Source organism: Oncorhynchus masou, chromosome 1 (assembly GCF_036934945.1).
Source record: "Oncorhynchus masou masou isolate Uvic2021 chromosome 1, UVic_Omas_1.1, whole genome shotgun sequence".
In the NCBI taxonomy this organism is placed as follows: domain Eukaryota; kingdom Metazoa; phylum Chordata; class Actinopteri; order Salmoniformes; family Salmonidae; genus Oncorhynchus; species Oncorhynchus masou.
The window spans coordinates 58796403-58815009 of record NC_088212.1 but is presented as its reverse complement, the minus strand read 5'-3'; the positions used below and the strand labels follow the sequence as shown (position 1 = coordinate 58815009).

The 18607-nt window shown below is 41.5% G+C and overlaps 2 protein-coding genes and 1 long non-coding RNA gene across 5 annotated transcripts; all 3 read right to left on the bottom strand.

Annotated features, from left to right (window-relative positions):
* Positions 1-60: 60 nt before the first annotated feature.
* LOC135547195 (adhesion G-protein coupled receptor G2-like) lies at positions 61-7370 on the bottom strand. The gene is made up of 14 exons (XM_064975972.1): positions 7264-7370; positions 6758-6826; positions 5859-6092; positions 5510-5684; positions 5273-5423; positions 4503-4625; positions 4208-4327; positions 3284-3323; positions 2987-3102; positions 2772-2890; positions 2290-2558; positions 2064-2169; positions 1527-1816; positions 61-1306 (listed from the first exon to the last, which is right to left on the bottom strand). The coding sequence occupies exons 1-14, from the start codon at positions 7358-7360 to the stop codon at positions 1161-1163; spliced, it is 2055 nt and encodes a 684-aa protein (XP_064832044.1). The 5' UTR covers positions 7361-7370; the 3' UTR covers positions 61-1160.
* Positions 7371-7915: 545 nt separating this feature from the next.
* On the bottom strand, positions 7916-16157 carry LOC135547214 (adhesion G-protein coupled receptor G5-like). 3 transcript variants are annotated; one of them, XM_064976006.1, is made up of 14 exons: positions 15547-16157; positions 15417-15449; positions 14990-15084; positions 14686-14788; positions 14407-14548; positions 13740-13865; positions 13495-13614; positions 13350-13395; positions 13130-13224; positions 12841-12956; positions 12391-12659; positions 12111-12213; positions 9812-10092; positions 7916-8013 (listed from the first exon to the last, which is right to left on the bottom strand). In XM_064976006.1, exons 3-14 carry the CDS (start codon positions 15081-15083, stop codon positions 7916-7918), a joined length of 1593 nt encoding a protein of 530 aa, XP_064832078.1. In that variant the 5' UTR covers position 15084; positions 15417-15449; positions 15547-16157. The 3 variants fall into 3 exon arrangements, with proteins under 3 accessions (XP_064832078.1, XP_064832086.1, XP_064832068.1); XM_064976014.1 differs by having other exon boundaries at positions 14990-15043; positions 15547-15803; XM_064975996.1 differs by lacking the exons at positions 15417-15449; positions 15547-16157 and having other exon boundaries at positions 14990-15380.
* Positions 16158-16331: 174 nt separating this feature from the next.
* LOC135547227 (uncharacterized) lies at positions 16332-18567 on the bottom strand. Its single transcript, XR_010456677.1, has 3 exons — positions 18503-18567; positions 17511-17616; positions 16332-17417 (listed from the first exon to the last, which is right to left on the bottom strand). It is a non-coding gene; the product is annotated as an uncharacterized LOC135547227 (long non-coding RNA).
* Positions 18568-18607: the final 40 nt, after the last annotated feature.

The following is an 18607-nucleotide window of genomic DNA, read 5'->3' as shown; positions in this document are numbered from 1 at the left end:
TGTAGGCTATGGCATTACAAAACTGGGAGAATAAAAGTAGGCTATTGTAGACACAGCATGTAATGAATACAACACTTATATTTATTAGACAATATAAATAAATACAAACATACTGTTCATAAGACGTCTCCACATACAATTTAAGAAAAATCATCAAGAATAACACAATAGCTTGAAAGCGTATGTCCTTTGTAGTCCTTTGGGTGAGGGTGGGGTGGGGGGTTAATGTTAGGTAAATCAATATAATCAAAACATTTCAGTGAGAATCATCAACAACAACAAATCGTATACGGTGGCATTTCTCAGCACCTCTAAGACTCATTCTGCCACTCACCAGAAAATTGCTAGAAAAGAGGATGTCTCTGTTTCACAATCATATGCAAATGAGAAATCGTGTGTGCATTTGAGAACCTAGTGCTCCCAGTGAGACACTTTCTGCAGAAGTGATATTAGTTGAAACATAGAAAACATTACCAGATTGCAACACACTTTCCATAGTCGAGTTAGAAAATCAAGTGATTGATTGCGAAACTAATAATGATGAGGCGGTGTGAAAAGGTTTATGCAGGAAACTAAATCCTTTGGTCTGCCACTGACTAATTATGCACCAGTCAGTTCCGCAACTTGAGATCGGATATTTAATGAAGGTTGATAATCATAAACAACGTACACTTCAAGTAAAATTATTCCCTCAAAGCACTTTCCCAATAAATACATTGGAATGATACAGAAGAAAATGCATGTCACGTTGGTATAAATGGATTCGGGAGACAGGCGCAGGAATGCGTAATAGTTTTTTTTATTCAGCCCCAAATTACGGCGTGCCGTGTAAAGGCACATGGACGAAGACCAAACAAACACGTAACAAAGACACAGGGTTGAAACCCAAACAAAAGAGCGAGGAGTACCTCAAATAAATAACAAACGCGCACGATGATTAACACACGGGACGAGACCCGTAGTCATCTGCTCCATCCACAAGGCCACAAAAGCCCAAAACACACAGCACATGTACTCACACGCACACAACCGGTGTAGAAACCATAACTCAATTTGAAAGAGAAAGAAAGAGACAATGCATATGCCATTAGACACAAAAGCCAAAACTCCCCTTGCCATCTAAGAAGATATGGGTGATCTCCATTGTGGACAGATATTGTTTACTGGTAGGGGTTGTTGCCAGGGAACATCTCCTCCTTGGGTTTGGCTGTAGAGGTGTTCAGAGCTGCTGATGTGCTCTTGGTATTCGCCGCCCGCTCCCTGTCTTTCCTGGCAGTGCCACAGATCCATAGGAATATAAAGAATCCTTCGAGAGAGAAACACAGACAGATCATCACTCAGACTCCACCCACATAGGTGCTCAATAATAGGTGCTTTCAAGATCATAGGGCCACCTTTTCTCTACCTGACACTCCTCTCAATTTGTACATAATCTCATTTGAACTCCACTCTCTTCCCTTCCACCCCTCAACATCAGCTTTACTATCTCTTTCTGTCCCTGTCTTTTGTGATGTTCCCTGGGTCACCTTGGAGGGAGTTGAAAATGCTGAACAGGTAGAGGATGGGAAGGTTGACATAGCCATAGCTGAGGAAGGCCAGGCCCCAGGTGATGCCCAGCAGGCAGGTCAGACCCAGGACGGTGCCGATGTCCTTCCAGGCCAGGCTTGCCTTCCCAGGCTTGCCCTTACTGCCATAGCGCTGCAGCTGGCAGATCCGGTTGGTCACCGTTAACAGAATGCCAGAGTTAAGGACAAAGATGATGGTGAAATAGGCCAGGTTCATACTGTAGAAGAAGGGGATGTCCGTGATCCAGCAGCTGGGGTGGGGAGAGAGCCCTGGTTAAAATGCAGTGACAGTGATTAAACTGTGATTCTACTGGACAAACTGCATCTGGTCTTTACCAATACACATAATCATATTCACCTTGTCATGTTCACCTTGTCCTCAACATTCTCCACATAGAACGTTCATTAGGAATATCAATATGCTGTACATTGGGCCACCCCTGAAATTGTACTGATAAAAAGTGAACGTTCAAAAAGAGAAAGATAACATTTACTCACATTGTATTTGTCTGGTTAGTGTCTGCCATAGTCATTTCTGTAGGTCCATATAACGGTTTGATATCCTTGACCGCCAATGAAACTCCCACAACGATACCAGGGAGTCCTGAACAGTGCACACACAGGATGGGCGTATTCACATGTCCGACCACGGTTCCGTGTCCGCAAACTCTTGTTCCACTGTGTCTCTCACCTGAATGAGCATGTTTATAACTGATTCACTTACCCCAGCCAATGGCAGACAGCTTGGCCATATAGTGTCGGTAGTAGGTGTTGAACACCTTGACCAGGAGGAGATACAGGTGGACAGCTTCAATGGCCATCCAGGTGAAACAGCTGAGGAGGCTGTAGTGAATGGCCGCCGCAATGAAGACACACACGCCCCTGATGCCCAGACTGGCCCCCCACTCGTTGAGCAGGAAAGAGGTGTTGAGCAGGAACAAAGCCCCGCTCAGTGACACGTGGATGCTGTTGGCGTTGTCCACCCTGGAGTTCCTAAAGCAAGGGCACAACCGTATCAGACAACTGATAAAACAGCGTGGATAGATGACTAGTACGGGTGCAGTCATCTATCCAGGCGCAGGGACTACAAGGGCCATGCGGAAATAGACACGGGATGAAACATTACAGCGGAAGAGATCCAATTCAAAATGGAGAACGAAGGGAAAAGTGGGCAGGCGGCATTTTGGTGAGGTGGGGGTCACATACGTGGTGATGACGTAGGTGAGGAAGGATATGGCGGTGAAGAAGGCCGACAAGCCACAGCCAATGTAGCTGATGTAAGACAAGACCTGCCAGTGCACACCGTCAATAGATAGGTCGGCGATCTGGAAGGGATAAGAATGGATACGGCACGACGACTATCACCAGGTGACATTTATGATAGGATGATGTAGATGAATTGGTGGATATAAATGGCTCACCAGCAGCACGGCGAACGGCGTAGCGTGGTTACAGAGGCACTCCACCATGCTGTCGTTGATCTTAGTAACGCATCCATCCGTTTTCCAAAAGACAGTGTCTGGGAGGCTTATGTTCCCTGTGTGGAAGAGAGTACCCTTTTTTAGTCATTCACAAATGCAGTCACTACGTGTACAGCTTCTATTGCCATATGAGGCAACAAGATAATGTTATGCAAAGGACTGTGGTATGCAATGGACTGTAGTTTTATGTAAACACAGTTACTGTAGGCCTACATACTGTAACAGAAATCAACCCACCATATTCATTGAAATATTGACACGACAGGCTGTAATTCACCTGTAGAGAAAAAAATAATCACTGATTCGGTAATGCATTAATAGAATCCACTGTGAACTACAAAAGTATTGGGACAGTAACACATTTTTTGTTGTTTTGGCTCTGTACTCCAGTATTTTGGATGTGATGACTATGAGGTTCAAATGCAGACTGTCCCCTTTCATTTGAGGGTATTTTCATCCAAATCGGGTGAACCGTTTAGAACACTAATAATGACGAGTGAGAAAGTTACAGATACACAAATATCATACCCCCAAGACATGCAAACCTCTCACTATTACAATAACAGGGGAGGTTCGCATTTTTGTTGGGGGGGATGATACTTGTTCGTCCGCAACTTTCTCACTCAACATTATTCGCGATTCATTCAGGACTATCCGTAATGATGGTAGCATCTACATTAATGTGTTAAAGTATTAAGAGACATATTATATTGTTATTTACAATAAAAGTGACTCCAGAATGAAACAACACATTATTTACCATTCATTTATATTGGGCACAAAGTAATCTGAAACACAACCAAAACAAACAGCAAATGCATCCAACAGGTTTGTAGATTCACAAGCTTGATGTAATAATTGTGTGCTGGGAATATGGGACCAAATACTAAACTTTTGATTACTTCAATACACATATAAATGAATGAGTCCCAATACATTTGGTCCCCTAAAATGGAGAGACTATATACAAAAAGGGCTGTAATTTCGAAACAGTTCACCCGATATGGGATGAAAATGCCCGAAAATGTGGGTTTGACAGTCTGCACTTTAACCTCATAGTCCTGGAGTACAGAGCCAAAACAACCAAGAATCTGTCACTATCTCAAAATATTTGTATGTCACAATTACAGGAACATCCTAAATCTTATGACAACAATTTACTGGTATTATAGGGTCAAGCAATTTGAACTTCATCTTGAGTGGAGTGATCAAGTTCTCAAGTTGTCTGCCGCCATCCATCTCTATCCGTATGGCCATGGTTCTCACGAGTTCCTCTTTAACCTGGATAGAAGAGGGTGATAATGACATGGAGGATTATGAGGGTTGCGATGAGGGTTGCGATTTCATGAAAGCCCAGTCCATCAAACCACAAAATGTTTGATTTATTTGAATTTACTGAATTGGAAGAATGATTGAATTAAATTATAGAATAGATGCTCAATATGAGAAGTCCTACCAAGAACTGATTGGGTGATTTATAGGTGACCACGCCCACTCTCCTATTTTCCTCTGGGATGTTCTGGAGTGCATCAATAGGGATCCATGTTTCCGGAATGTAAGATTTGTTCTCAGGGAGGAGCTGAATCATTTCAGCGAGAAAGGAAAATACCTAGCTTACACACTATACTCATTATCATTAGAGGGTCCCCTTCTGCAGTCAGAGTATTACAATATGTAACTAAAATATACACAGTCCACATATTTACTCAGGACATACACTACCGTTCAAAAGTTTAGAAATGTCCTTGTTTTTGAAAGAAAAGTACATTTAAAAAATGTTTTTTTAAATTTTTTTATCAGAACAACAGTTTTCAGCTATGCTCACATAATTCCAAAAGGGTTTGCTAATGATCAATTAGCCATTTAAAATGATAAACTTGGTTTAGCTACCACAACGTGTCATTGGAACACAGGAGTGATGGTTGCTGATAATGAGCCTCTGTACACCTATGTAGATATTCCATAACAAGCAGTCGTTTCTAGCTACAATAATCATTTACAACATTAACAATGTTGACACTTTATTTCTGATCAATTTGACGTTATTTTAATGGACAACAAAATGTGCTTTTCTTTCAGAAACGAGGACATTTCAAAGTGACCGAAAACTTTTGAAAGGTAGTGTATACATTTGGAACTTAGACATGTTCTATAGGATGGGGTGCCTCTCTGACCTCAATCTGAGACAAGATGCCTAAACACAAACCCAGATAACAGCAGCCCTACCTCTGGGGCTTTTATTTTCACCATCTTGTCATCAGCACTGGTTAGGTTAGTCAGGTTAAACACAGTCAGAGCCAGATCCCTGAGGTCATAGTACACAGACTCTCCGGTGATTGAGATGTTCATCATGTTGTGTATCAGGCCCCGTTCAACGCTGCAAATACAGCACAGAAACAGGGCAGCTCATCAAAGTCACGTCTCTTTCAGAAGTCAATGGAAACAGGTTGGCTGGTCACTTACCCAATAAACATCATCCTCATGGTCCAATCATTTTTGAACAGGTCTGCACACATATTTCGCATGTTCAGGACCCTTTTAAGATCCTTTGGACCCTCACTGGGATGGTCTTGTATCTCTCTCATCAGGGCAGTGATTGCTGTCCCAGTACACTTGGTGACCTCACACATGGAGGAAGCTGAGGGACAAAAAAAAAGAGCGTTACGGTTCAGTAAGGGTTATTACTGTCATTTTGTTATGAATATATAACACCTCTGACATCACAGAGGAATCACAGCTACAGTTTCACGTTTCATTCAGAATTTTCGAGATTACAAATAGACAAAAAAAAAAAAAAAAAAGGTAGGTTCACATATGTTGAAGATCAACTTGCTGGTTGAGTTCTCGACGACAGAAATCTGCACCGTCTGACACTCAGTGAGGTTAATAGAGGTCAAGTTCATTGAGGTGCACTCAACATAGCTTTCAATGAACCAAAAGCATTTCAGATCCTCCTCGGCTTTATCGTTGATGGTGATAGTCTTGTTTGGCAGGTTTATTGTCATTGAAATCTCCCCAGTTGTGGTGTTTAAATAAAAGGTATCATCTATGGAAATGAAATAGCAATAGATCAACATCTCGACCGTGCATAAAGTTATTATTATTTGGTTGATACCCCACAATTCAATTTATGAGTTACAACAACCATGAAAGGGGTTATATACAACGTTTTGCCTAATTATTACAACAGCATAAAATAATTGTACCAATATCAACCCAAATCAAGTGTACTTAAGCCCTCCGTATCAATTGGGGAGGACGGCATCGTGGTAGTGGCTGGAGCGGAATGAGTGGAATGGTAGCAAATACATCAACCACATGGTTCCCATGCGTTTGATGCCATTCCATTTGATCTGTTCCACCCATTATTATGAGCCGTCCTCCCCACAGCAGCCTCCACTGATTTGGTCCCACAGTGCATTCAAACGAAACGCAGTTTGAGCTCATTAGTCAAATCAAATCAAATTGTATTTGTCACATGTGCCCGAACACAACAGGTGTAAGACCTTACAGTGAAATGCTTACTTACAAGCCCTAACCAAAAATGCAGTTAAAAAAATAAAAAATAGCTACAAAAAAATAAGAATAAGAAATAAAAGTAACAAATAAGTAAAGGGCAGCAGTAAAATAACAATAGCGAGGCGATATACAGGGGGTACCGGTACAGAGTCAGTGTGCGTGGGGCACCGGTTAGTTGAGATGTGCTCGTACCTGAATTTGAGCAATTCATAGCCAGTGTTCCAGATATCAGTAGAAGTAGACGCAGAGGAAACATTGTGGCTGTTTTAAGGGTAGAACAGTAGAAAACATGAATGACCAAAAACATACATTACAAAGTAATCCTTGTTTTCAACATACTGCCATAGCCCTTTGCCACTTATTCAACATCACACTCAGTAAAGTACACAATACAGCCTGAGAATTTCAGCTTGACACCGAGGCGAACACTACTTAATACCACAAGGTATACCTAACACATTCTGCTTGTTTTCAACAAAACTTCAGCACTAACAAAACCTAGCCATGCGTTCTGATAATCAACACGGTGATCTCTGCTTATTCCCAGACATATCACTCTGCCATCACTCAGGTAAGACAATGACACAACATTATCAACACAATAGCTGAACTTGACAATGACGAAATAGGATGGAATCATATTCCTTCACACACAAACACGTACACTTACTTAGACGCTAGGAGTTAATTTCACTCACATTTGATGTCCTTGTGGGGTGAGCAAATGGCCTGTGAAACCACGGTGTGCTTTGTAGAGATAATCACATCACTGGACAGAGTAAACTCCCATCCCATTTGTATTACCAACTGTGCCTTGAAAAAAAGTCTATTCTAATGTTTGGAGCTGTTTTATTTCATGACTGTTCATAGTCAAATTTTATAACTGCAACATTTGAATATCTTTATGTAACCTTTGGAGGAAAATGGCGGCATTGCATTTGTTTTATGCAAATCTAGTCTGGACTTCAGCTTGCTCGAGCGGAGTATCAATGAATAGGCTACAGTTTTGTGTAGATCAAACTTATTTATCTTCTGTTGCAGGTTAATCAACTAGTGAGGGATAGGATCTCAGCACATTACCTCAGATCCTGTTGGCTCACATGATTTAGAATTGAACAAACCACATACGAAAGGAATTCTGAAAACACCTTCCTTCATTCCATAACTAAACAATCGCAAAAAGAAAAAAATAACAATATTGTATTGGTACAAAACATGTGGGTGGTTTGTAGACATTTTCGAAGGTCTACAGTTTAGGGCTCGTATTCTCAAAAGAAAAAAAATCGCAATAAAGTTTGAAATGAACATTGATAACAACAGTGCTGGATTGGTTGACAACAGACTTTGTCCTCAGGCAGATCTGGAATTCGTATAGTGAGTGTCACTGCCAGGTTGGCTGTCCTCAGTCTTCCATTTGAACACACAAAACCAGAGGAAGATGAAAAAACCTACAAAAGAAGATGAGACATATTACCCTTCGAGACAGAATTTCATTACAGTATTCATTCAACCTCTCACAACCCACACAATATATTCCAAATGTCAATACTTATTCAAAGTTGGCATTTTCTGTAAAAAGCTGTTCAGCACTGGAAACAACTTCCAGAAGGTTTAAAATGTGTTGCTAGTGTTGGTGAGTTCACAAAAAAAGTTCATACCCTGGGTAGCAGGGTATGAACCTTTTTTTGTTGCTGTTTTTGTTGCTGTTTGTTCAATTTGGTTGTTTGTATTTTATACGATGTGATTTTTATTTTTCACAATTAGGCCTATTCTACTTTTTTATTACTATTATTTTTTTTACTTCTCACTTCTATTATTTTAAAGAGCCACTGAGCACGCCGATTGGTGCGTGTGTTTGTCCTGTTGCTCATTTAAAAAAACAAGATTTCAGTCTTGGAGGTGTTTCCTAACAGATTCCGCATTTGGTTAATGATGTTTGTCCCCCATGAGACACTGTAGATGCGGAAGCCTATTTCGCTTCCTCAAAATCCCCAGAATGAATCTAAGATAACTCAAGAAATCCATAATTAATTTTTACACTTTTGCCGAGGATGTTTTAGTTGCGCAATTTTATATATAACTAAGGTGTTTGGTGCAGTATTTCTCAAGTAAAAACATGTAAGAGCTGCTGGGCAGGTCTGTGTCACTGTCTATGCTACTGGATCGAGCAATCACTGCAGCTGTTCACCCCATGTTAGTGGGCAAATGGACATTATCAAATCAAAACCCAACCATCATTTACCCGTTTACAGATGTTCCAAACTCAGTTTTAGATTAGACTGACTTTACGACCAAAATGATCCTATTTACAACTTCGTAGTCCATTTTGAGACTAGAATAAATGTTTTTGGCTCATATCGATGCCACTGTTTTTAAAGGGATTCATTGCTTTTTAAAGGCAGTCGCTCTTGAAGACACATCTAGGGACTGGATCTGAAATAAATAAGAAATATGTGGAATGTTGTGATGCTAAATTATTTTATCTATCTGCCCAGGGACTACAGATAAAAAACTAGCCAGATAAATTTGGCACATTTATAGAAACGTTAATCGATGTGTACTGTTTGAGTCAAATAAATAAATAAAGAGAAAGTCTCCACTGAGAGCAAAAAGTGCATAGGGAAAGTCTCCACTGAGAGCAAAAAGTGCATAGGGAAAGTCTCCACTGAGAGCAAAAAGTGCATAGGGAAAGTCTCCACTGAGAGCAAAAAGTGCATAGGGAAAGTCTCCACTGAGAGCAAAAAGTGCATAGGGAAAGTCAATGTGAAGATAGACCGCTGCGCCACTCAGGAGCCTAAGGCACTGCATCTCAGTGCTAGAGGTGTCACTACAGACACCCTGGTTTGAATCCAGGCTGTACCACAACCGGCTGTGATTGGTAGTACCATAGGGCGGCGCACAATTGGCCCAGCGTAATCCGGGTTTGGACGGTGTAGGCCGTCATTGTAAATAAGAATTTGTTTTTAACTGACTTGCCTAGTTAGATAAAGGTTAAATTAAATAAAAATAGAGGAGATTATCCTGTATGTTGACCTATTGGTCATTATTGCATTACTGCACAGTTGTTATGTTCCTAAGACAAGGAAACAACATTATGTTTAACCCTTCACTTACATAGCACACTGATTGCATACACACAATGGCAGTAAAGTTTGTTTTTGGAAGTCCCATTAGGTTACTACTAAATAATAAACACAGTCAGTTTGACCTGCCTCTATAAATGAGAGTCATGATAATGACTCTTACCTTGTAGAGAGTTGAGGACACAGAAAAGGTAGAGGCCAGGCGTGGTAAGCTGGCCGAAGGAGAAGAAGATGATGCCCCAGGTGATGCCCAGCAGGCAGGTGATGCCCAGCACAGTGCAGGTGTCCCTCCTGGCCCTACCCTTCTCCCTTGACGTCTGTTCAGTGCGCAGAGACTTGAGGCGCCTCATAGTCACAGCCAGCATACCGAGGTTAAACACAAACACCAGGGCAAACAGACCCACCGTGGTCACCAGCTTCATCACATCATTAGAGAGGTAACACCTAGTTAGGCGAGTTAGAGAAGGGGTAGGGAGAGAGAGATAGAGATACAAAGAGATATAGAGAGAGTCAGATAGACAGATAGACAGAGAGCGAGAGAGAGATATAAAGAGAGAGAGTCAGAGAGTCAGATAGACAGAGAGCGAGAGAGAGAGAGAGATACAAAGAGATATATATATATATATATATATATATATATATATATATATATATATATATATATATATATATATATATACAGTGCCTTGCGAAAGTATTCGGCCCCCTTGAACTTTGCGACCTTTTGCCACATTTCAGGCTTCACACATAAAGATATAAAACTGTATTTTTTTGTGAAGAATCAACAACAAGTGGGACACAATCATGAAGTGGAACGACATTTATTGGATATTTCAAACTTTTTTAACAAATCAAAAACTGAAAAATTGGGCGTGCAAAATTATTCAGCCCCCTTAAGTTAATACTTTGTAGCACCACCTTTTGCTGTGATTACAGCTGTAAGTCGCTTGGGGTATGTCTCTATCAGTTTTGCACATCGAGAGACTGAATTTTTTTTCCCATTCCTCCTTGCAAAACAGCTCGAGCTCAGTGAGGTTGGATGGAGAGCATTTGTGAACAGCAGGTTTCAGTTCTTTCCACAGATTCTCAAATGGATTCAGGTCTGGACTTCTAACACCTGGATATGTTTATTTTTGAACCATTCCATTGTAGATTTTGCTTTATGTTTTGGATCGTTGTCTTGTTGGAAGAAAAATCTCCGTCCCAGTCTCAGGTCTTTTGCAGACTCCATCAGGTTTTCTTCCAGAATGGTCCTGTATTTGGCTCCATCCATCTTCCCATCAATTTTAACCATCTTCTGTAGGTCCATTTTAACCAGCAGGCCCAAACCATGATGCTGCCACCACCATGTTTGACAGTGGGGATGGTGTGGTCAGGGTGATGAGCTGTGTAGCTTTTACGCCAAACATAAAGTTTTGCATTGTTGCCAAAAAGTTCAATTTTGGTTTCATCTGACCAGATCACATTCTTCCACATGTTTGGTGTGTCTCCCAGGTGGCTTGTGGCAAACTTTAAACAACACTTTTTATGGATATCTTTAAGAAATGGCTTTCTTCTTGCCACTCTTCCATAAAGGCCAGATTTGTGCAATATACGACTGATTGTTGTCCTTTGGACAGAGTCTCCCACCTCAGCTGTAGATCTCTGCAGTTCATCCAGAGTGATCATGGGCCTCTTGTCTGCATCTCTGATGAGTCTTCTCCTTGTATGAGCTGAAAGTTTAGAGGGACGGGCAGGTCTTGGTAGATTTGCAGTGGTCTGATACTCCTTCCATTTCAATATTATCGCTTGCACAGTGCTCCTTGGGATGTTTAAAGCTTGGGAAATCTTTTTGTATCCAAATCCGGCTTTAAACTTCTTCACAACAGTATCTCGGACCTGCCTGGTGTGTTCCTTGTTCTTCATGATGCTCTCTGTGCTTTTAACGGACCTCTGAGACTATCACAGTGCAGGTGCATTTATACGGAGACTTGATTACACACAGGTGGATTGTATTTATCATCATTAGTCATTTAGGTCAACATTGGATCATTCAGAGATCCTCACTGAACTTCTGGAGAGAGTTTGCTGCACTGAAAGTAAAGGGGCTGAATAATTTTGCACGCCCAATTTTTCAGTTTTTGATTTGTTAAAAAAGTTTGAAATATCCAATAAATGTCGTTCCACTTCATGATTGTGTCCCACTTGTTGTTGATTCTTCACAAAAAAATACAGTTTTATATCTTTATGTTTGAAGCCTGAAATGTGGCAAAAGGTCGCAAAGTTCAAGGGGGCCGAATACTTTCGCAAGGCACTGTATATAGAGAGAGTCAGATAGACAGAGAGCGAGAGAGAGAAATCTCTTACCCTCTATAGGGGGGGTCCTCATATTTCAATACAGACTCTAATAATAAAATGTGACAAGAGGTTTTTGGGGTTTAAACATAGCATCTACTGTCGTTTAAGAGGTACAACAGTCTTACATCTCCACAGCTGTGCCATTGGTCTTAGAGGGATGAAGACTCACACGGCTGTATGTGTCTTTGTCAATGATAGCAATCACGATGACAATGACCGCAGGGAATCCTGAAACAAAATGAGACATCAGGCTATCCATTATACTGTATGCCCGCTCGGATCAACAAAGCTCACAGAGGACAGACAGAAGGTTGGCCCACCACCCATGCCTCTTTTAAAAGATCCATTTTGTTTTGTTTTGCTCACTGTTTACGACCAGTTTCAGGTTGTAAAGTGCAATCTCACCCCATCCTACCAGGCTCAGTTTGAGCAGGTATCTCCTGACATAGATGTTGAAGACACGGACCAGCAACAGGTAAAGGTGGAAGCCTTCGATTGCTGTCCATGTGAAGGTGGCCAGTAGAGAGTAATGCAGTAGGACAGCAACATAGATACATGGCCCAGAGGAGGATAATGCTGCTACCTGCTGGCTGGGCAGGAAGTGCAGGTTGAGGAGGATCAGGGCCACAGACAGGTTGATATGCACCTTCAGGGAGATGTCTGTGCCTGTACCTCTGAACAATGGAATAGAGAGAAAGCGTATGGTGAAAACAAGGTCAGTTGCTATAAAATGTTCATTGAATCTGCTCCCTCCAGTTCATGTACATCATGATGCCACTTTCTGATGATGTCAAACTTATGACAAACTAGCGGTTCCTGTGAGGAGTTGACCATGATGCCCAGAGAGTGACATACCTTTGAGTGGCGTACAGAACGATTGTGACCACCAGGAAGAACAGAGACAGACTGCAGCCAATCAGAGTGATGTAGCTTAGGATCTCCCGATCGCTTTCAGAGATGGAGGGAGACACCTAAACGCAGGAAAATACAACTAATGCTCAAGTGTATTTTTCGTAGATGGGTATATTTTACTTAACTTTGTTTTTTATTCTCTTCCATTTGACTTTCAATCGTTTTTAAAGTGTGTGCCTATGCTGTGATAAGGAAACGACGGAAGCACTGTGCAAGTTGTAAAGTCGTCTACCATCAGCACAGCAAAGTATGTGAGGTGGTCACATGAGCAGACCACACGGCCCTCGTCTCTCTTCCACTCTGTGGTGCAGCCATCCTGGTAGAACTCTAAACGTTCATTTGTACAGAGGAAATACAGACATGCGACGACACATGAATTGATATCTCAAGGGTATTAAAGGTTTCATGACAGTATTATAACCAGTATTATAACATTTCATATTGGCACTTACTATTGGTTGAAAAATTAAAGAATTGACAAGATGGTTGTTTGTCAGCCTGTGAACAACAACACAAACAAGGCGTTTTGACTTTATATTCTTGCCACTGTCGTAGTCATGGAACTGGTGCAGGTCGCAGAGTTGAAATTGCACTCACCTGACTTTCCAGCGTGGGGCGCTGTAGAGGCATGGAGAAGTTGACCTTGTCCTGCAGACCGAACACTGTCTTCTTGCTTACAGCCAGACCTACTATTCGGCCATCAAGAATCCCCAATTGCTAGAGGAACATTTCAAAATACGGCTAAACTGAAATAATTAAGCAAGGTATTAAAGACCCATACAGGAACACACACGCAAGCATGCACGCACCACACACACACACACACACGTACACACACCTACCCCATATTTTTCTGGTGAGGTAATCATGCAGAAGACAATGGTATTGTTCTCGTTGGTTTTCAAGAGCTCTTTGGGCAGGTGGACCTTGACGGTAGTGTTGGCCACATGGTCACTGTCTGATGTTACCTAGGTAACAGTACCATCAGGGACAATGACACAAGGATAGTGATCGGGCAGAGTTCACTATTGCTGTAAAATGATGTCATCCCCATCTCAAATCACCCACCCACCCCAAATGTCATACCTCAAATATTCCATTTGCATTTCCATTCAAATTATCTATTTGCATGTGACGCAGGTTTGATGTTTACTGGGATGAATCTTGTCCTGGAGGTGGAGCTGAGCAGTTTCCACAAGACGGGCCCGCCGCAAAATCAAAATTGTCTGTATCGTAAAATGTTTCATGAAAACAAACAACAAAATGTTTGGCTTAAATGAAGGTTAGGCATAAGGTTAGCAATGTGGTTAAGGTTAGGGTGAAGATTAGGGTTAAGTTTCAAATCAGATGTTTTGACTTTGTGGCTAGGGCAGCTAGTGACCACTCTGCAGAGCTGCCTCCACGACAAGATTCATCTCCATTCCCAATAAATGCCAAACTGTACGTGGTTTACAGAAGACTGTGTATCAACTTCCTCAAGCATTTCATCGTAGGTCACTGTCATCTTACCCATTCTTGGCTGGCAGATATATTAAGCCCTGTAAAGTGGCCCTCGGCCCTGAATATGTGAGCCACAAGCCTCTCAACAATGATTGAAGTTGTCTCATTCAAAGCTGTGTTTTCAAGTAACATTTCTAGTTTCTTCACAGATCTGTAAGGAAAGCACAGACAAACATAGTACATATTCCTTGAGGTTTGGCAAACGTACAAATGTCAATACCACATTTGGAGTGTATGAAATGTATGATATATAATCTATATCATCTCACAAAATGATTTGATGCATACTTAATAATAGTGCTGAGGTTCTCCGTCTTAAACTGCTCATTGACAGCTTCCATCCAGCATCTTGCATCATCCACATCGACTACAGGCGGAACGTTAGACAGAACTGTACAAACAAACAATACGATTCATGAAGCATCTGAGTCCTTGTATTTGTTTAAAATAAAATGGACATTTGATGCAAACTCGGGAAATCAAAAGTGATAAAACTAGGCAAAAGAATATCAGCAAGATAATAATCAAGTTCATAACAATTTATCTTTTTAAGTCAGAAGGTTAACTCATATATATATATTTTTTAATCTACCTTGAGTGTCGTTGGAGCACGAATATTTGTTTCCTTCGTTCATAGTGAGACGTCCTGTGAGCAGAACCATGATGTAAAACAACCTGGACTTCATCCTAATTGGGTAAAAGTCAAACACGAGGTGGAAAGACATCCCTTACTCCCTTATTCGGACTATTTATCTGATATCACATAATCATTGAATCAATCATCCAGGTGCTGCAATCCTCAAAATACTCTAACTCAACTTCACACTGTCTAAGTATTGCACCAATAGAGTAGCCAATGTATTAAGGACCTATAATCCAGTGTAAATGCCCAGTCACAAAATGTTTCAGAAACACTCATTTTAATAAAACCAAATTCAATCTCATTGCCTACGCATATTTTATGTGACCTAGTAAAGAGGAAATGCTGCTATAATTTTGCAAAGAACCCATCCACTCACGTGCCTGTCACCACTGAATACTGGTTGGGTATGCTGAAATTGATCAAAATGAATACAATTATGATTATTGTAGAAATACCTATATGGACGTAGTAATACCAATATGTCTCAAAGTCAAAGTTGAACTCACCTATCAACCTGGGAAGTCAAGGTTCAGGGTAAAATATTTGAAATATTACTAGAACAGTTCTTGGGTCCTAACGACAGCACTCGAAGAGGTGCAGGGGAGGTCAGAGCGGTTACATGCATTCTAAGGAAGTAATGTGTGTGCAAATAGAATTACAGAGGAAGTACATGCAGTATATGGCAGATACTGGGTTACACAGTTTGACTCTGTTGTTTCAACTTATACCCTTGCTGTACACTTACCTGTGCATTGACATTGTGTCATCACTGTCATGTGGTCTACGAGGCACGGGAAACACCAAACAAACTTTTTAGATTAGAGGACTAAACCACTGGAGAGATATGATGTTTTCCAAGAAAAATAACCTTTCCCTTTATTGAGGCTCACTACAAAATCCTGTAATGCGTTTTGGCTCTCATTGGTCATTGCAAAAGGCTTTGGCTGACTTGTAAGTGTAAACGCTCACTTAGGAGCGGATGAAAATAAATCCTTCTATGACGATGAATTTGAGCATCGCCATCATCACCATCACAGCCACAGAGTCTTCATTTTACACTGCTAACCAACCAGCAAAAACCTCTCCAATGCATAACATGTCTTCCTATGACACAAGACAGCCAACGCCGATGACGCCGAGCCATCACTCATGGATACTACCTTCCAATGGCGCAGGTTACATCTGACAGAAAGCATGTTTAAAAAAATATATATATATGTTTATATATGTATATATATATATATATATATATATATATATATATATATATACACATAACATCTGACTAAAATCAATGCCAGTAGAGGGCACCCAGAGATAATCAAATCTCTCTCAACTCTACTGAAGTCGTTTCAAGGTAGAGTTAAATGGCTCGCATGTACCAAGTGCCTCAGAGTAGGAGTGCTGATCTAGCGTCAGGTGGTCTCTGTCCATAATAATCAAATGAACGACGATCTAAAGGGCTAAGCTGAACCTCTATCAGCACTCCTACAGAAACACAGGTCCTAGTCCTACTCAATAGCCACACATTACCCAGGGCAATGCTGTGCCCATTTATTCTACATACATTTCAGCCACATATTTGTTTCTGTCACTTCGTCCACTCTGGACACTGCGTTATCAATCAGCCTGTTTAGCGGCTGGCTGGAGACTTGTTCTCAACTGGCCTACCTGGTTAAAAATAAAGGTGAAATAAAATAAATAAATACAACATAAAAATAATGGGACAGGAGGCCACATTCTCAGGTGGTGGTGGTGGTGCATATGCAAACCAAAGACATAGAGGTCCTCGATCTGCTCATGTTTAAAATGACTAGCCTACTTGAGATCTCTCCCCAAAGAATATTTGCAAGACTAGTTCATTCATCCCCCCAAAAAAGCAGTAACATAAGTAGCTACACCAGTGGCATACCGCAGTTTCACGGGGGCTCCTGCACGGTAGGAGTGTTTTTTTGGGAGAAAACTGCTAACTTCCTACGATTCTACACACATTGCCATGGGGCAGAGAGAATGCTGTTTTATAGCTATCCCGTGCTTCAAATGAGATGACACTCTGCGGTGAGGCTGAGGCAATACCCACTAATGGTGAACTTCCTGTTATTAGGCAGGTGAGGATATAGCCAGCCAGAGGCTGTAGAACAGATGATAGACACATAAGGTGACAAGTGATTGATAGTACAGGGATTCAAAATCACCCCCCCCTTTGATCTCACTTGATAACGAAATGCAAAAGCCATTTACCTGATCAGATTGTGCCTCTTTTGTTGGAAAGCACCCTTACTCATCGAGAGGAGGTATTAGGCTGCTTGCTGAGGTGTGTATCCCCTTCCTTTGGAGGGGACTGCTCCATTGACCCTACAGATATGTCTGTCCCCAGCTGCCATTAGGCAGGTGTCACGACAGGACATAGGTTAGACAAAGGAGTTGGCTGAATGTGACAGAACTAATGAGAGGGCTGCTATACACTCACCTGTCTCTTTCCAGCGGTTGGCACACGTTTCCTCTGCGACTGGCTTGTTGTTGACAACCATGGGTGCACTGCCTGGCTGCTGCTAGTCCTTTCCTGAGGCATTCTACTGAGGGATAGACTATCAATACATAAGATAGTAGACCTACAATATAATCATTTTCAGGGCTCGGCTATTTGTTATTTCCAACTATGAAGCAGAATGAATTCAGCCAATAACAATATAAATAGAATGTTTTGTGAAACCTCTGAAAACGTAAATGCCATCAAATTGCTAATTCGTAGCCTATACGAGCTCGATAGCATTCAAGGGGGTGGGGGAAACATCCGCTAATGGGGGGGGGGGGCTACATCCGCTCTCCTTACTGATTTGATAGCTGGAGAAACGACTTTGACCGCGACGCACAAGGTACAGAGTCACTGATGAAGCAGCCAGTCCAGCTTCGAGTTGCCCCGCTCCATGAAACGCACTTAAATCGACCCGGGAGAGGAACAGAACAGAGTGGATAGAGTCCAGGAAAACTGGAAGAAAATTCTGGATTTTAACGGGAAGAGAACCATCATATTAAATAATCACAGGAGGCTTCGCGATTCAAAACAGGCTTCGGGGACACCCGCGCTAGATTTGCGCGAGTGTTGGACAGCTGCAGCCGACTTCAACTTCTTTGTCGGGTTCTGTAAATAATTGTCAACAAACTTGGACCCGTTATTTAACCTTCAACCGTTTTCCGTTTCTCTGGGCTCATTTGCGCGTTTATTGCACGTTTATTCTGTCAATTTTAAGCCTGTTACACAAAGCAGTCCAGTAAATGACTGACATATTACGATTAAAGTCACTATGCGTGCTTTGTGAGCTGGCTTCTGGTGCAGTGACACCAACATGCCACTTACCATAAAGCTGGTTGTTGTTAGGAAATTACTTTTTAGCGGCTAATCCTGATACGGAATTGTGAGTAAAATTGGGACACGCCCGCAAGCAATAATAGGCAACCTACGCGTTTTAGAATTCCTGGCAACAGTGCAAGACTTCTCCGATCCCCCTCCTGGGACTGTGGTCTATTCAAACAGAACTGTGGAGCAGACTTGTAGTTTGGCAGTCA

Coding starts and splice junctions, on each gene's coding strand:
- LOC135547195 (XM_064975972.1), bottom strand. CDS start 7,360: ATGGGATGGGAGTTTACTCTGTCCAGTGATGTGATTATCTCTACAAAG. Junction 4,328..4,502: donor AATCACCCAATCAGTTCTTG/GTAGGACTTCTC, acceptor TCTTCTATCCAG/GTTAAAGAGGAACTCGTGAG. Junction 3,324..4,207: donor TGCTTGACCCTATAATACCA/GTAAATTGTTGT, acceptor TTTTCTCTACAG/GTGAATTACAGCCTGTCGTG.
- LOC135547214 (XM_064975996.1), bottom strand. CDS start 15,122: ATGTCTTTCCACCTCGTGTTTGACTTTTACCCAATTAGGATGAAGTCC. Junction 13,396..13,494: donor GCCCCACGCTGGAAAGTCAG/GTGAGTGCAATT, acceptor TGTTGTTCACAG/GCTGACAAACAACCATCTTG. Junction 10,093..12,110: donor AATGGCACAGCTGTGGAGAT/GTAAGACTGTTG, acceptor TCGCCTAACTAG/GTGTTACCTCTCTAATGATG.